The sequence below is a fragment of the Sebastes fasciatus genome, chromosome 19 (assembly GCF_043250625.1).
Source record: "Sebastes fasciatus isolate fSebFas1 chromosome 19, fSebFas1.pri, whole genome shotgun sequence".
Classification (NCBI taxonomy): Eukaryota; Metazoa; Chordata; class Actinopteri; order Perciformes; family Sebastidae; genus Sebastes; species Sebastes fasciatus.
The window spans coordinates 14,174,405-14,190,355 of record NC_133813.1 but is presented as its reverse complement, the minus strand read 5'-3'; the positions used below and the strand labels follow the sequence as shown (position 1 = coordinate 14,190,355).

Here is a 15,951-nt window from a genome sequence, read left to right as displayed (position 1 = left end):
CATAATGTAATAGTGGTGGTGAAAGCCCACACGGTTTCCCATCAGAGCACTGCCCTCTCTGCTCTGTCACATGGTGCACTTATACCGTTGGTTTCCATCCAGGACTACAGAGGACGGGACAAACAAACCATCAGGACGCAAAAAGGAAGATATAACACCGAGATTCACCTTTTGTTTTTACAGAAAAAGACAGACAGACAACCTTGCAGTGAGCTTTCTTTTCTTTGCCCTCTTTGTGGATGCTTATTGTCCAGTTTATTGTGTTGTTTTGTTGCGCTATGAAGTGAAACTCCGCCATATTCAGCCCACCACGCCCGGAGCGCAGTGAAAACACTCTCTCGGGCTTCTTTAAGTTGTTGCACAAACTTCATTTCCTCTTCACACAAGGAGAGGAACAAGGTAATATATTCAAACACCCTGGAGACTTCCTTAATTTTACATTTGTTAAACCTCGTTTCCAGCTCAGGAGGACATGTTTTGCGTGGATTCTGGAGGGGTTAATGGAAATATACTGACTTTTTTTTTTAAGGAATACTCTTTTTTATATCTTGTTTAAACCACCTATGTGTGTCCGTGTGCTGTGTTTTGTCCAGGAGGAATGACTCTGAGCTCGGTGGGAGCTTGCTGCCTCAGCCCGGAGGCCAAAGAGGCTCGAAGGATCAACGATGAGATTGAGAGGCAGCTCCGCCGGGACAAGAAGGACTCCAGACGGGAATTCAAGCTCCTTCTGCTCGGTAAGAGACAGGAAATATACTCTCTAATACTTTTTACTTTACTCCTTTAAACAGCAGTGGAAGAAGTATTCAGATTCGCTACTTATGTAGTAGTATACTCCTGTAAAAATACTGCATTTTACTCAGAATTAAAGAAGTATTTACCAAAAAGTATCTAAAGTATAATAGTATAATAAAGTATAATAGTATAGTTATATCATTTTAGATTTTGTTATTGGATTAATACCAGTGTTGGGAAGGTTAGTTTAGAAATGTAATCAGATTACTAGTTACCCTGTTTAAAATGTAACTATTTCAATTACTTCATCAAAGTAACTTATTTCATTTGATTACTTTTCCAACAAATGATTTAAGCTTAAAAACTTTTTACCAAAACCAATTTTTTAATGTAGCCCCTTTGTAATCACCAACATTTTGATTAGTAACTGTAATTTAATTACATATTTTTTCCTAGTAACTGTAACAATTACTTTTATTTTGTAATTTAAATACATAACTCTGGTAAATGTAAGTAAGTAAAGCTTTATCTATATAGCACCTTTTAAAACACACCGTTACAAAGTGCTTCACACACAAGAAGAAACATCAAACAATGAAAAAAACAAGGACAAATTAGAATATGACACAGAAACAATGAGAAACAGATCAAACAAAAACAAACACATGTGGATGAGGCCTATAGAAAGGCAACGTAGAGCTGCAACGATTAATCGATTAGTTGTCAATTATTAAATTAATCACCAATATTTTGATTAGTAACTGTAATTTAATTACATATTTTTCCTAGTAAATGTAACTGATTACAATTACTTTTATTTTTGTAATTTAATTACATAACTCTGGTACATGTAGTTTGTATTAATTGTAATTGTATATTTCTATAGTGTGGTAACAATACTTCCACATTCTACAGTAGGCCATGTATGATAGAAATTAGTTAAAGCTCCTCACAATAATTAAATAAATATACGTACAAATACTTAACTTAATTAGCCTTGAAAATACTTGAGTACGTTATGATGCATTTGTGGTTGTATATGAACAGTTAATGTGTAAAAATTACAGAAAACTCGACAGCAATATCACAGTGGGTCGAAAGATATTAATATTATTATAACCAGTAGTGTAAGAATCACAATGTATTATCAGCTAAATGTACTGAAAACAATTAAAAGTTAAGGTACTCATGCAGGAAAATGTTCCACGTGAGAGTTATTGAATATATTATTGCATTATTATTACTTATGCATTTATGTGCAAGTTGCATTTTGCTCTTGTAGCTGGTTTAGGTGGAGCGAATAAAAAAAAAAAAAGTTAGCGTTTGATAGTTTTATCTGTAAAAATGCATCATATCTTCATCTGTTACTATAACTACAGCTGTCAGATAAATGTATTGGAGTAAAAGTACTATGTTTTTGTCAGCAAAATACACACCACACACCAGTCCCAACTGGTACATACATGTATGATAGCTGTATCATCTTGGGTGGCCACATTTTATTTACGGATGTCTCAGCAATGCTGTGACTAACTTTAAGGTGTGAGGTGGTCACGTTGGTTATTATAATTCTGCTTTCTGAAATGATTGACTCCTACTGAATGTGTAACCACTCGTTTAGGTTCAAAGGTCATATAATATAGCTATGAGAGCCGGCTGTCAATCACTCGCGAACTCCGACCAAACGGTCAAACTAGGCAGCGCTGATCAAATATGAATCAATATTCTGTTACGTTAATGCCTATTTCTCGCCTCAAATGTTTTCAGAATCATCTTGTAGTGCTCGGTTTAGCTGTAAAATTAGAAAGTTTGTGACGCCGCCACCATTGTGAAATCTGGTGAAGGAACGCCAAGTTATGGTCACATGACCGGAGCACAGCCAATAGGAACGCTCTCTCAATGAAATGACCTGTGATTGGTCAAAGTCTCCCGTCATGGGGCTAGATTTTTTAAAGCCTGAAAACAGAGCCATGAGGAGGTGCAGAAGTCTAGTTTTCTCTCAGAACACTTGAATTACAATATGCTGAAAGGTTGTTATGGGATTTTTGCCCAATGATGCCAAAAATATACTGCCTACTGAAGCTTTAAAATTTTAAAATGACACGACTCTCGTCTGCAAACACGTTGCTTTCATGTCAACTGTGTCAGCTACAGGGGGAAATGCTGCAACTTCTTCTAGTTCAGCTTTTTACAGGCAGTCACTGTGAGATGACAAAATGTTGTTTGTAAAATTTGACTCAAAGAATAAACATAAGACCCACAGGGCCCAAGGACAAGATAAAGCCCAGACTATAGTTATTAATGTGCAGTAAGTCCAAGATTGCACAAGTGTGAGACGTGAAAGGACTTAACACACAATACAGGCTGGTGATATTCTGTATTATCGTCAACAAATCTCACGAAGAGATCGAAAACGGCAAGAAATAGATCCTGCTTACAGTTCCGTGTATTGCCTCTGTAGCTCGATGTATCTTATTTCTCTGTGTCGTAGCCCTCCATTATTGTGTATGGCACTCTGCACTCTCTCCTCTGCTTTGGCACAGTGGTGCTTTGAGCTAAATACTAACGTCAGCATGCTAACATGGCTACAATGACGATGCTAAAATGCTGATGTCTAGCAGTTATCATATTACAAATGGTTATCCTAGTTTACATTTGATAATTAGACATGTACCCTCGGTGAAAAATGTTGGATGTAAAAGCCCAAATGTGGTTCCTCTGGCATATTCTAATGCCACTATTCCATCATATACACTTATCTTAATCATTGCATATTGCCTGCCTGATTGGAAACATGTAGAGAATTTATTGTACAGGAGAATAAGGCTTCTTGTGCGTTTTAGTCCACACAGTCTGTACAAAGCTATTAATAATTATGGGTGGCATCTTTCCTCTCCTTTTCTTCTCTGTTGATATAATCCACACCCATGGGCAGGTATGATTTAAGAATGAACATACACTTTGTTAGACACAAAACAGAACACAAATGTGAACCATGGATAAAATACATGATGTGGACAAAACATATTATATACTTGATCATAAATATTACTATAGGAAGTTCCATTACATCATAATTTATGTTTAAAACGTGATTTAGGGAATCTGACATTAGATTATAGATCAGCGGGTGTGGTGATTATTAAATCAGCCAGTCACATCACTTCTCTGAAACAGCTGAGCTTCACCTCAGGAAATGTCCGGATGGTTCAGAGCGTCACGACATGAACACACACCACCTCAACAAATCTGCACCCAAAGACAGATGGAGGATGATTTTCCATCAGGTAGTAACCGATGGAGAAATAAAGAAATTGATTTGGTTAAACCGTTTCTATGAATAAATTGGACTGACGCTATTTTAGCAATAATTGGAATGTATCTCAGCTCGTATATGGGCACATAGTTTAGTAAATAATTTAACACAACAGTGATGCCCCTTTCGACGCAAAGGAGCAGCGGCTCTACTCCGAGCTCCCTTCGGATGTCTCAGCTCCTCACACTATCTCTAAGGCTGAGCCAAGCCACCCTACGAAGGAAGCTCATTTCGGCCGCTTGTATCCGCGATCTCATTCTTTCGCTCACTGCCCAAAGCTCATGACCATAGGTGAGGGTTGGAACGTAGATGGACTGGTAAATCGAGAGCTTTGCCTTCCAGCTCAGCTCCCTCTTCACGACAACGGTCTGGTACAGCGCCCGCATAACTGCAGAGGCCGCACCGAACCGCCTGTACATCTCCCGCTTCATTTTACCCTCACTTGTGAACAAGACCCCGAGATACTTGAACTCCCTCGCTTGGGGCAGTGACTCACTCCCCACCCCGAGGGTGCAATCGCCCGGTTTCCGGCAGAGAACCATGGCCTCAGACGTGGAAATACTGACTGCTGAAGGTTACGGTCTGATGAAGCCAACAGAACCACATCATCTGCAAAGAGCAGAGACGCAATTCTGAGGATCCCCAAACCGGACACTCTCCTCTTGAACAAAACCACTTTATTTTTTTAATTTGGGAGGATACTTGGCGTTGGTGGGGCAGGCAGAGCATTCGGGTGCCCATGCCTAGAACCAACTTCGGCGTGTACAGTAATGTTATGTATCTGTTGGTGTTTAGGAACTGGTGAAAGTGGGAAGAGCACTTTCATCAAGCAGATGCGGATCATCCATGGCCGTGGATACTCTGAGGAGGACAAGAGAGGCTTCACCAGACTGGTCTACCAGAACATCTTCACCGCCGTGCAGGCCATGATCCAGGCCATGAACACATTACAGATCCCCTACAAGTATGAGCACAACAAGGTAGACCAGACTCTTTGTTTCTTTGTCCTTTCTTTGCCGCTTCACAGCGACAGATTGAGAAAGAGCTTTTACCACACGCTGTCCAACAGAAGCGTGGTTTACTGTGTCGGGCGCTGACAGAGCCTGCAGTGTGTATTAGGCTGAAGTACTTCTGGTAATTTGCAACGGTGTTTAGTTTCGCAATCCGGCTGCCAGACAGAGTTTTGTCTCCTTACAGAGCCGGCTTGTTTTTTGGAAAGTACACATGATGTTAGACCGCAGGCATGTAAAGACAGGCAGGTACTCCTGAGCCAAACACAAGTAAGAGACAAAAGAGGAAGGGAGACCGAGAATAATCACACAGGAATCTGTCCCTGTCATACAAACGGCAGGAGATTATTAATCACACGATTATGCTACATTAGTTAAAGTTCCAGGTAAGGATGAGAAGAGTCCACTTCCTGTGTCCTGTCATGTGGCTGTCGTGGACCTTTGGCAGCATTAACCAAGTCTGAGTCAGCACGTGGATTATAAGTTTTCTTTTCCTCTGACTCTGAGTGAAGGTGACGTTCTGTACAAGCTCACAGGATGACACCGTTGGTCACTGAGCATGCAGATAATAGCACTGAGTGGCCGTAGGTCAGAGAGGTCAAGAAGTGACCGTTCACTAACTAAGCTGTCCACTGAAACACTAGAGGGCTTTTAATTTGAAGCGGATGCAAGAAGTGTTGAGTTTGTATTAACAGCATGATACGGTAACAAATATTTAACAGGGAGCAGATCGGTCTCTAATAGAGGCCTGCTTTAAGGCAATAACTGTGATATTTAAAAATGGAATATTGATATCATGTTAATAATACACATGTGGTAATATCGGGTAAATAATTCAGCGCCTCTTAAATCATTTTATGTGTACAGTTATGGTTACAGACTCTCTCTCCACCACCCTACACTCCTATTTTGAGTGTAATTAATTTGCAAAAAAAGAGACAAAATGCACAATAAACTAAGTTATGATTTTGACTGATAACATCATTATTTACTTATTTTTTTTTCTTTTTAAGTTTTCTATTTATATCATGATAATATCGTTATTGGCCACGATAATTGTGTCTTGAAAATCTGATATTGTGACAGCCCTTGCCTGCTACAAAGGCCTGGTCATTTAAAGGACCAGTGTGTAACATTTAGGGGGATCTATTGGCAGAAATGGAATATAATATTAATAAGTATGTTTTCTTTCATGTATAATGTTTTAGGACTCATTCCTGCACCACTCTATTGGCATCCCTATTAGCAACAGTAACTAAGGGGGGCGGGGCTTAGCAAACGGTTAGTTGGATGCATTGAATATCTGTCGGGGCTGCACGGTGGTGCAGTGGTTAGCACTGCCGCATCACAGCAAGAGGGTTGCAGGTTCAAACCCAGCTTGGGGCCCTTCTGTGTGGAGTTTGCATGTTCTACCCTCTCCTCCAGGTTCTCCGGTTTCCTCCCACAGTCAAAAGACATGCAGGTTAATTGTTGACTCTAAATTGCCCGTAGGTGTGAATGTGAGTGTGAATGGTTGTCTGTCTCTATGTGTCAGCCCTGGGAAAGTCCAGGGTGTACCCCGCCTTCGCTCAATGTCAGCTGGGATCGGCTCCAGCCCCCCCGCGACCCTGAATAGAATAAGCGGTTACGGATAATGGATGGAATATTTGTCGGAAGTAAGAGTGAACTTTTAGTAAATTGCTAAGAGTTTTTTGATTGATCTCAGGAGGTCAGAGAAAGGATAGGGAAAAAAAAGTAAAAAAAAAAAAAAAAAGAACAGACTGGCAGAGCAGCTTCTAAAGATCCCTTTAAATGTGTCCCATCATTTCTCCAAAGAGAAGAGTGGGAGTATGAAAGTGCTGAAGCAGGAGCCATGAAATCAATTTTAAAAGATGCACGAAAAGGGAAATGCTTTTGAAGGTATGGCTTCCCCCAGAAATGTAAAAAAAAAAAAAGTAACTAAAAATAAACTTCTCAGGTTGTTTTGAACACAACAAACAATCTCTGGAACCAGTTCCGGCCAAACAACAGAAAAACAGGGAAATTATGTCTTACTACTTTTATGTTATTAAGTGTAGACAGCGAACAGCTCTTCAGATTGTATCGGTTTTATTGGAGTTAAAAGTGGTGTAATGAAGTGGTCAAACCCATTTACAGTGCGTAAAGGTGTATTTCATAACATTGGAGTTTACCACAGTATGACAACTGACAATTGCAGTGCGTCTGTGAAAGCACCTTGTACAATAAGTCTGTTTATTGATGCAAAGTTCCTCCTCCTTCCTCCCATGCTGATGATGATGACGATGCCAAAGTCCCCGGCAGCAGCAGCAGCAGCAGCTGAGAGTTAACAGACTTGGAGTAATCGTTCACCCATAAATGACCATAAAAGTAGTCCAAACAGCTTGTGCAGATCTTTACGAGGGGTTTTCTGGCTGAATGATGCAGCAGTCAGGGAAATATTTATTATTAATCTCAGACATAAATTAGGGCAGAAAGGGTAAAATAGAGAGATTGGGAAGAAAACACAGGTTTACAAACCCAGAAGAACACAAAGCAGCATTTGTTTAGTTCTTTGAGTCTATGAATGCATATGAAAGAAAGGAAAAAAATAGCTGCAATAACAGTCGAGGCAGGGAGAGAAAATAGTTGTGTGCGTTACATCGCTGCTTGTGTTAAATGAATAGAGCCGCCATCAGAGAAGACAGTCAAAACGTTAGTCTTCAACAACCAATCGGAGCTGATCTGGAGTCTGACGTCTCTGAGCAGCTGTCAATCACTCGCGAACTCCGGTCAAACTAGGCAGCGCTGATCAAATATGAATCAATATTCTGTTACTGTAATGCCTATTTCTCTCCTCAAATGTTTTCAGAAACATCTTGTAGTGTACTGTTTAGCTGTAAAATTAGAAAGTTTGTGACCTTTGTTGAGATCTGTTGAGGAAATACTAAGCACCACCCACCAGCCGGAGCGCAGCCAATAGGAACGCTCAATAGGAACGGTCTCCCTGAAATGACCTGTGATTGGCCAAAGTCTCCCGTCATGGTCTAGATTTTCTAAAGCCTGAAAACAGCCATGAGGAGGTGCAGAAGTCTAGTTTTCTCTCAGAACACTTGAATTACAATATGCTGAAAGGTTATTATGGAATTATTGCCCAATGATGCCAAAAACGTTCTGTCTACTGAAGCTTTAACTCTAGTCTGTTGGCTCAGAAATATCAAAATGCCACATTTGCTTACTTGTTATGGAAGCAGACTTTCCCAGTTCCAATCAGAGTTGGTAAATAAGGTATTATGTTAGCAACTTGTTGGACAGTGTTAGTGTAAGATTAGTGGTACGAATCAGGTTCTGAATTACAGAGCATCCTGTTTAAAGCCATGAGGGTCAGCCTTTACCACCTATGACAACTGATACTGAGATCAGAATGAAAGGATGTGGCACTGGGTGTAAGATGATTTTCACACTATAAGGGTATAGATGGGCATAAAGGTCTTTTTTTCCCCTGACTAATGAAATTACATTACCAATGCACAAGAACATAAACATGACATTATGTTTATGTATATTTGTTCTGAAAGTGTCTCTAATTTCAGCGTTGTCATTCTGTTGTTCAGGCCAACGCCAGTATTGTCCGTGGGGTCGATGTGGAGAGGGTGACGACATTAACGAACCCTTACGTGGACGCCATCAAATGCCTGTGGAGTGACCCGGGGATTCAGGAGTGTTACCATCGTAAGAGAGAATACCAGCTCTCGGACTCGGCCAAATAGTGAGTGTAAACAGAAGCGAAGAACTGCTCAGACGTTGCCAAATAGTTTCCATTGTTTCATCTGCTAGTTTAGTCTGTTTTAATTCGCTCAGAAGGCTCAGCGGTTATTCCATTTAAGGTTGTTGACAAGAGGCTTAAAGGCAAAGAAACACCATTTAAATTCTCACTTATAGTGAAGTGGCTGGAACAGAAACATAAATATTTTACAACAAATGTCTCCTCTGTCCTTTTTCCTGGTTCTAAATCACTCTATCCGACTGGGTGTCCTCCTGTGTTAATAGCTATCTGAGTGACTTGGATCGAATTGCTGAAGCTACTTATCTGCCAACCCAGCAGGATGTCCTGAGGGTCAGGGTGCCCACAACAGGTATTATAGAGTACCCCTTTGACCTGGAGGATGTGGTCTTCAGGTGAGTCTTTGACATCCTTGTTTGCTTAGTCATAGTGAATATTCGCATGCTGATGTTAGCGTTTCGCTCAAAGCACCACTCACAGAGCTGCTATCATGGCCGTCTTGTTTCTTCCTGTGTCCTCTGACGAGACTAAAGAGCGTTGTTGTGGAAGTAGAGACACTAGGAAGCCATTACGTCTTGTTAGTCTTTAATAGTCTTGTTTGAGCACAGCTGGACCTCGTTTCATCATTAATTATCAGAGGTCCGTGGTCTTGTTTTGCCCGTTTGTACTGTCGTCTCTCGAGTTTCATTAGCTCTGTGAAATCAGGCCGGTTTTGGAAGTTGGTTTTAATGAATTACATCAAATTAGTTTAAATGTCTCCTTTTGAAAGCAGCAGATTGTTTGTCATGGGGATGGACCAGGCATGTTAGCTAATGACAATAATACTGATGAAACTAGGCAATGCGTTGATATATAATGATGACAGGGGTGGGGCCAAGTCATTGGTTTGCAGGTCACAAGTAAAGTCTCAATTATTTGTACTCACCCCCCAAGTCAAGTCACAAGTCAAGTCACAAGTCAAGTCACAAGTCAAGTCACAAGTCAAGACACAAGTCAAGTCACAAGTCAAGTCACAAGTCAAGACACAAGTCAAGTCACAAGTCAAGTCACAAGTCAAGTCACAAGTCAAGTCACAAGTCACAAGTCAAGACACAAGTCAAGACTGACAAGACACAAGTCGAGACTGACAAGTCACAAGTCAAGACACAAGTCAAGACACAAGTCGAGACTGACAAGTCCCAAGTCCAGACTGACAAGTCACAAGTAAAGTCTCAAGTCTTTGCACTCACATCCCAAGTCAAGTCACAAGTCAAGACAGACAAGTCCCAAGTCAAGACTGACAAGTCCCAAGTCAAGACTAACAAGATACAAGTCAAGACACAAGTCAAGACTGACAAGTCCAAGGTCAAGTCCCAAGTCAAGACTGACGAGTCACAAGTCAAGACTGACAAGTCACAAGTCTAGACTGACAAGTCCCAAGTCAAGACTGGAAAGTTACAAGTCAAGTCCCAAGTCAAGACTCACAAGTCCAAGGTCGAGTCCCAAGTCAAGACTGACGAGTCACAAGTCAAGACTGACAAGTCCCAACTCAAGATTGACAAGTCCCAACTCAAGTCAAACAAGTCCCAAGTCAAGACTGACAAGTCCCAAGTCAAGACTGACAAGTCCCAAGTCAAGACTGACGAGTCACAGGTCAAGTGCTAAGTCAAGACTGTCAAGACACAAGTCAAGAATAACAAGTCCCAAGTCAAGACTGACAAGGCATAAGTCAAGACTAACAAGTCCCAAGTCAAGACTAACAAGTCCCAAGTTCAGACTCACAAGTCCCAAGTCAAGACTGACGAGTCCCAAGTCAAGTCCCAAGTCAAGACTTGACCACTGCAGAGTTTTTGTAAACCAACTAAATTATCTTTGGTATCATTATTTCCAAGTTAGTTCTTCATGGTTTGCTCCTGCATATTGATTGGATGATGTCGGTTCAAACAAAGTGGATCTGGGGAGTTAAGAGTCTACTTGCTGGGAATGAATTGCGTTAACGTTAGTTGATTAAGGAAATGAATTGATTTGCAGCACACTTTTTAAATAAACATACTTTTAATCTTTGGGCATGTGGGGAATGCATCAAGTATTTTCAAGTCAAAAGGCTCAAGTCCAAGTGAAGTCACGAATCACAGGTGTTAAAATCCATGTCAAGTCTAAAGTCATCAAATTTGTGACTTGAATACACTCTGAATGTTTATATTGTGATATTAGACTAGATATAATTTGGAATGTTGGTGTTGATGCTCAAATGCTGCAGTAGAGTTAACTAGTGCAACCTTGTGAACTTATTACACTGTCATCATGTCTTCATTACTCAATTCTCAAAAACCTCTCATCATATTATCTAAATTAAGCGATTTAATTATCTAATTAATAACTTCAGCCCAGCCTTAAATACAAATAATAAAACGGTCTTTGAAATTGGTAATATGATGATTTATTTTTAATGGTGATTGAACCTGTTGTAGGATGGTGGATGTGGGTGGCCAGCGATCGGAGAGGAGGAAATGGATTCACTGTTTCGAGGAAGTCACCTCCATCATGTTCCTGGTGGCGCTCAGCGAGTACGATCAGGTCCTTGTTGAGTCCGTCAATGAGGTGAGATGTGGGCTGCTGCCTGCAAAATAACCTGTAACAATTAGAAGCTGATCTCTTCCTATATATCTTGTTAGACTGTATATGGGGAATAAAGGGACTCACTTTGGGATAGTCAAGAAAATCACTGGGAGGGACACAAGAGACATTGTTTCTTTTGTTTCAGGCCAAACCTGTTAGGTGGAGATGATGACCTAGATTTCGACAGAGTCCAGCACTAGTCTGCTTTCTCTATCTCTCTCTCCCTCTAAACTTCATCTGGATCGTCCTTTGTGGCAGTGCACATAGTTGACCTGCAGGGGGAGCTCTTTAGTCGCTCTGTTCAGCAGAGTGCACCACTCAGAGAGGCTTGTTCACTTGATGAGATTACAGCCAATAGAATTTGCTCACACAGACAATCCCTGCTGAAGTACTGCTGTCTAATACTCCACTACTGATTCCCATATTTCTGCTCATGCTTGGATGTTTTTTCTGTCATGTGTTTTTTCAAAGAACCGCATGGAGGAAAGCATGGCCTTGTTTCGCACAATCATAAACTACAAGTGGTTCGAGTCGTCCTCGGTCATGTTGTTCCTCAACAAGATAGATTTACTGGAGGAGAAAATCATGCACTCGCACTTGGTCGACTACTTCCCTGAATATGATGGTAAGAGGAAAAAAGAAATATCAGAAATGCAGCTGAGCATAATGTTACCTAGGTTTTGAATACAACATTATAGTGTCTTAAAAGAAGAAATAAGACAGCCTTCCTTGTACAAATGAAAAGTTGAATTCATGAGCAATGAAACACAAAAAACTGTCCAGTGCGACTAAACATTTTCACCTGTCGCACCGGTGCAGATCTGTCTCTGTGTGCATTTTAGTGTTGTCAAATATATCGAAGTATCAATACAAATCAGTGGTGGATGAAGTACCTTAAAGGCTCACTCTGTAAAAGTACAGATATCTAACCAGAAAATGACTTTAGTAGAAGTTAAAGTCACCAATAGAATATCACTTAAGTGTTTGATATTTACCTTTCTTAAGTATCAAAAGTCATTTTCTGATATTAAATGTTCTTAAGTATTGAAAGTAAAATTACAAGTAAATGTTAATAAAAAACCAAGCAAGTCAGAATTTTGAGATTTATGAAGTTTATGGGGCGGTCACACATCCGCAAAAAATTATATTCACCTCCCGTTCACTCCCATTCTACGCGCGTGAAAGTGTGAAAAAACATTTGCTTCCAGTTGCGAAGCAAATTTGCATCTTTGCATTCGAAAAGCAGTTCAATTTGGTGAACTTTCAGTTCGAAAATTGCCTCGGTAGGCGATGGTCACTCGCCTGCATTCTCGCATGTGTGACCGCACCTTTATTATTCCTCTTAACATGCACACCAGCTTAAATACGGAGGCTAATTTACAATTGAAGAAAAACGAGGTCTCCACAACTTAAAGGATTTAAAGAACAAAGTAGCATCTGACATGTTGCCTGCCTGGACTTGAGTGGAAATCAAAACTTAACTACGGCTTTGAGAGCACTTCGTTTGCACTCATCATGTGAATGATGTAACTTGCAAGCTAGGACCACTGATTCACCAAACCTGCTTGCTTCCAATAGTAACAAAGTAACGAAGATGTTGACAGAAGTATAAAAACTCAAGCAAAGTACAGATACTCCCAAAAAATACTTAAGTACTCTACTGATACATATCGATGCATATTCAATACTCATTTTCCACAGTTGATACAAGTGTACCAGCTGCGCTTTCTGCTCTCTCTTCTCCCCGACAGTGAAAAAATCTGAAATTTTATGCCCTCAATGTTGTGTCAATTTCCCCCTGTCGTCTTGAAAAATGGTATCGAATATCGATATTTTTCAAGGTATTGTATCGAAGTTACAAATTCCAGTATTGTGACGACACTAACGTGTAGCGTTCTGTGAAGACCCGCCCCCTACTCTGCCTCTGATTGGCTCTGAGCCTGATGTTCGTCTTCGCTGAATAGGAGTGAGGGGGGAAAAAAAAGGCATTTGTGTATGTGTAAACGGCGCCCTGTACTCCTCCCCGAGTGACATCATAACCTTAAAACATACCAGTAATTCAAAATGAAGAGAACTAGCGTTTTTTGTCAAGAAGAATGCTGCAGTGCCTGTTACACCTGTCCTCGACATCATCGGCAAGGCTGACCGCTCCACCACCTGAAAAAGTTAGGCGCACCAGTGCAACCGATGTAAAAAGTTAGTCTGGAGCCCTGACTCTCTGGTGTAATTCAATACACTCCTGGTTTTGGTGCTACAGCCCACCATGGTCTGGTATGTCCGGGAGCCTATAGTGGCTAATGTTAGCCAACTGAGTCACTGACTTACTGAGTCAGTTCTCTCTTAACATTGTTTTGGCATGTCACAGATAGACATTTCAATGTTTTTTTTATCAATAGAGGTAAACACACTGAGACGTTATTGTTGTTTTCTGCTTGTGGTCCCGTTCTATTCGCTCTCAGTCATGTTGCCTAATGATGATGTCTTTTCTTTTTAAGCCTCCGCCGTGGCCAGAGGAATTATGTTTTCAGGGTTGTCAGTACGCACGTCTGTCCCATTCATCTCAGGAAGGCCTGCAGGGAATTTCATTACATTTGGCACAAACATCCACTTGGACCCAAAAATCATTAGATTTTGGTGGTCAAAGGTCACGGTGACCTCACAAAATACATTTTTGGTCATAACTCAAGAATTCATATGGTAATTTGACTGGTTGGAGGAGGCAAACAACCACGAGGTGGTAATTCTAGTTTTTATTTTTGGACAATTATTTAATATGAGCTGACTCAGTAATGTCTGTTGTGGAGCAATGTACGTTTATCTAGAAAGTTAGCTAACCATCATAAGCTACTGGTCATACCAGATTGAGTACAGGTATAGCAGCATGTATTGCATTGATCAAGGGTGTGAGTTGTTGTTTTGAATTCAACTTTTCATTTTAAAGTTTGCAAGTTTGTGTCCTCCTTTTAAAAGTTGCAGTCTCAAATGTTCTGCAATCATTTTCTATCCCAGCACTAGCCTGTCTTATATTCTTGAGCTTTTATACTGAAAATACTTGTGACTTTCACGCTGTTTGTGCCCTCTGTGTCTCTCTACCAGGTCCCCAGCGGGACGTCAAAGCAGTAAAAGACTTCATCTTGGATATGTTTGTCAGTCTCAACCCAAACGAGAAGAAAATCATCTACTCCCACTTCACCTGTGCCACAGACACAGACAACATTCGGTTTGTGTTCAGAGCGGTGAAGGACCACATCTTGCAAATCAACCTGGAAGTCTACAACTTGGTTTAAAGCGGTAGTGTTGCTGCTGTAATTCAATCGGCTTTGTACAGCTGGCAGTCCGGAGAGCTCTGCAGTGATTCAGTTTTGCCTCACACTGCTGCTGAACACTATAATCCACAACAGGAAATTGAGAAGCTACAGAGCTTGTCGCCAAATGACTGTACTACTGATGTATTTCAAATTTCCCCGTTAGGCTCTTTGAAAGTGGATGTCTCCAGCTATAATGAAGTGTGTCCTGACAATTAAAGTGCTGCCTTAGTGAGCAGTCTATTATAGCATGCACTCTGAAATTTATGGAGCTTTTTTGCGAAACGTTTTTCGAGCAGTAACTATAAATGCACATGGATGAATTGAGAGGGAAAAAAGTTCTTCAGTGGCCTAAAAAGCCTCCGAGGACTTGTAACGTACCAGGTCTCTCCTTCAGGGAATCTGTGGAAGTGAGTGTAGACTAACTGCAATGCAGCACCTCACATCACTAACCCAAGTTGGTCATAATTTATTATTTTTTTTTAACTGTTTTAAATACTCTAAACGCTTAGTCTTTGTCTTGACTTAATGGGAAACGAGTGATAATTAACACTAATGACACATTTACTCGCTATTTGTGCTGATATTCTGTTTGTGTGTAACTCACTTAGTCGGGTATTATCATTTCCACAACCTCATTTCAAGTTTCATAAGACTTTGTGCACTGGTACGTATTTGTCTGTGATGGAATTATTCCGTCTTAAACCACTTTTTGTGAGCACAGCATTCATATATTTTATGTAACACATTATTTTGTCAAAGCTGTAGAATGAAGTGTTCATGCAGTTCAGGGACTATTTGATTTATGTAGTTTTCTCGCCTAAAAATCATTTGCTAAAATGTCTATAGAGCTTGATGCATATTGTAAATATCACACGGTACATTACTGGTACACATTTTCCACCTTTGCTCGCGTCAAGGTCAGTGTTGAAAGGCTAACTGCTGAAGAGAGAACGGTTATGTTAAATAATCTCCGAGGTATTAAACTAGTGCATTCTTGATCTTTTTTTTTCACACGCTGTTCAAGGGTATCAAATGCATGAATAAATAGCTAATGAGAGCATAACCACGGCACTAATGTTTACACAACCCTTTTCTTCTCGTTAGAAATAATTACAGCCTAATCCGAGCGCTTTAATTTATGGTTAGATTTCACTGTCACTGCGATCTCTTAATGCAGTCTTAGTGTTTTTAATGTGATTGGATAAATAAACAGACATTTGCTGCTCA

At 40.4% G+C, this 15,951-nt stretch overlaps 1 protein-coding gene across 1 annotated transcript; it reads left to right on the top strand.

Moving 5' to 3' along the window:
• Positions 1-31: 31 nt before the first annotated feature.
• Positions 32-15,951, top strand: LOC141757605 (guanine nucleotide-binding protein G(q) subunit alpha-like). Its single transcript, XM_074618191.1, has 8 exons — positions 32-399; positions 594-734; positions 4,844-5,028; positions 8,649-8,803; positions 9,085-9,213; positions 11,269-11,398; positions 11,888-12,041; positions 14,513-15,951. The coding sequence occupies exons 2-8, from the start codon at positions 599-601 to the stop codon at positions 14,701-14,703; spliced, it is 1,080 nt and encodes a 359-aa protein (XP_074474292.1). The 5' UTR covers positions 32-399; positions 594-598; the 3' UTR covers positions 14,704-15,951.

Excerpts from the sequence above, each read along its gene's own strand:
- LOC141757605 (XM_074618191.1), top strand. The coding sequence starts at position 599 with ATGACTCTGAGCTCGGTGGGAGCTTGCTGCCTCAGCCCGGAGGCCAAA. Across the intron at positions 9,214-11,268 it reads CTGGAGGATGTGGTCTTCAG|GATGGTGGATGTGGGTGGCC; the intron begins GTGAGTCTTTGA and ends AACCTGTTGTAG. Across the intron at positions 12,042-14,512 it reads CTACTTCCCTGAATATGATG|GTCCCCAGCGGGACGTCAAA; the intron begins GTAAGAGGAAAA and ends TCTCTCTACCAG.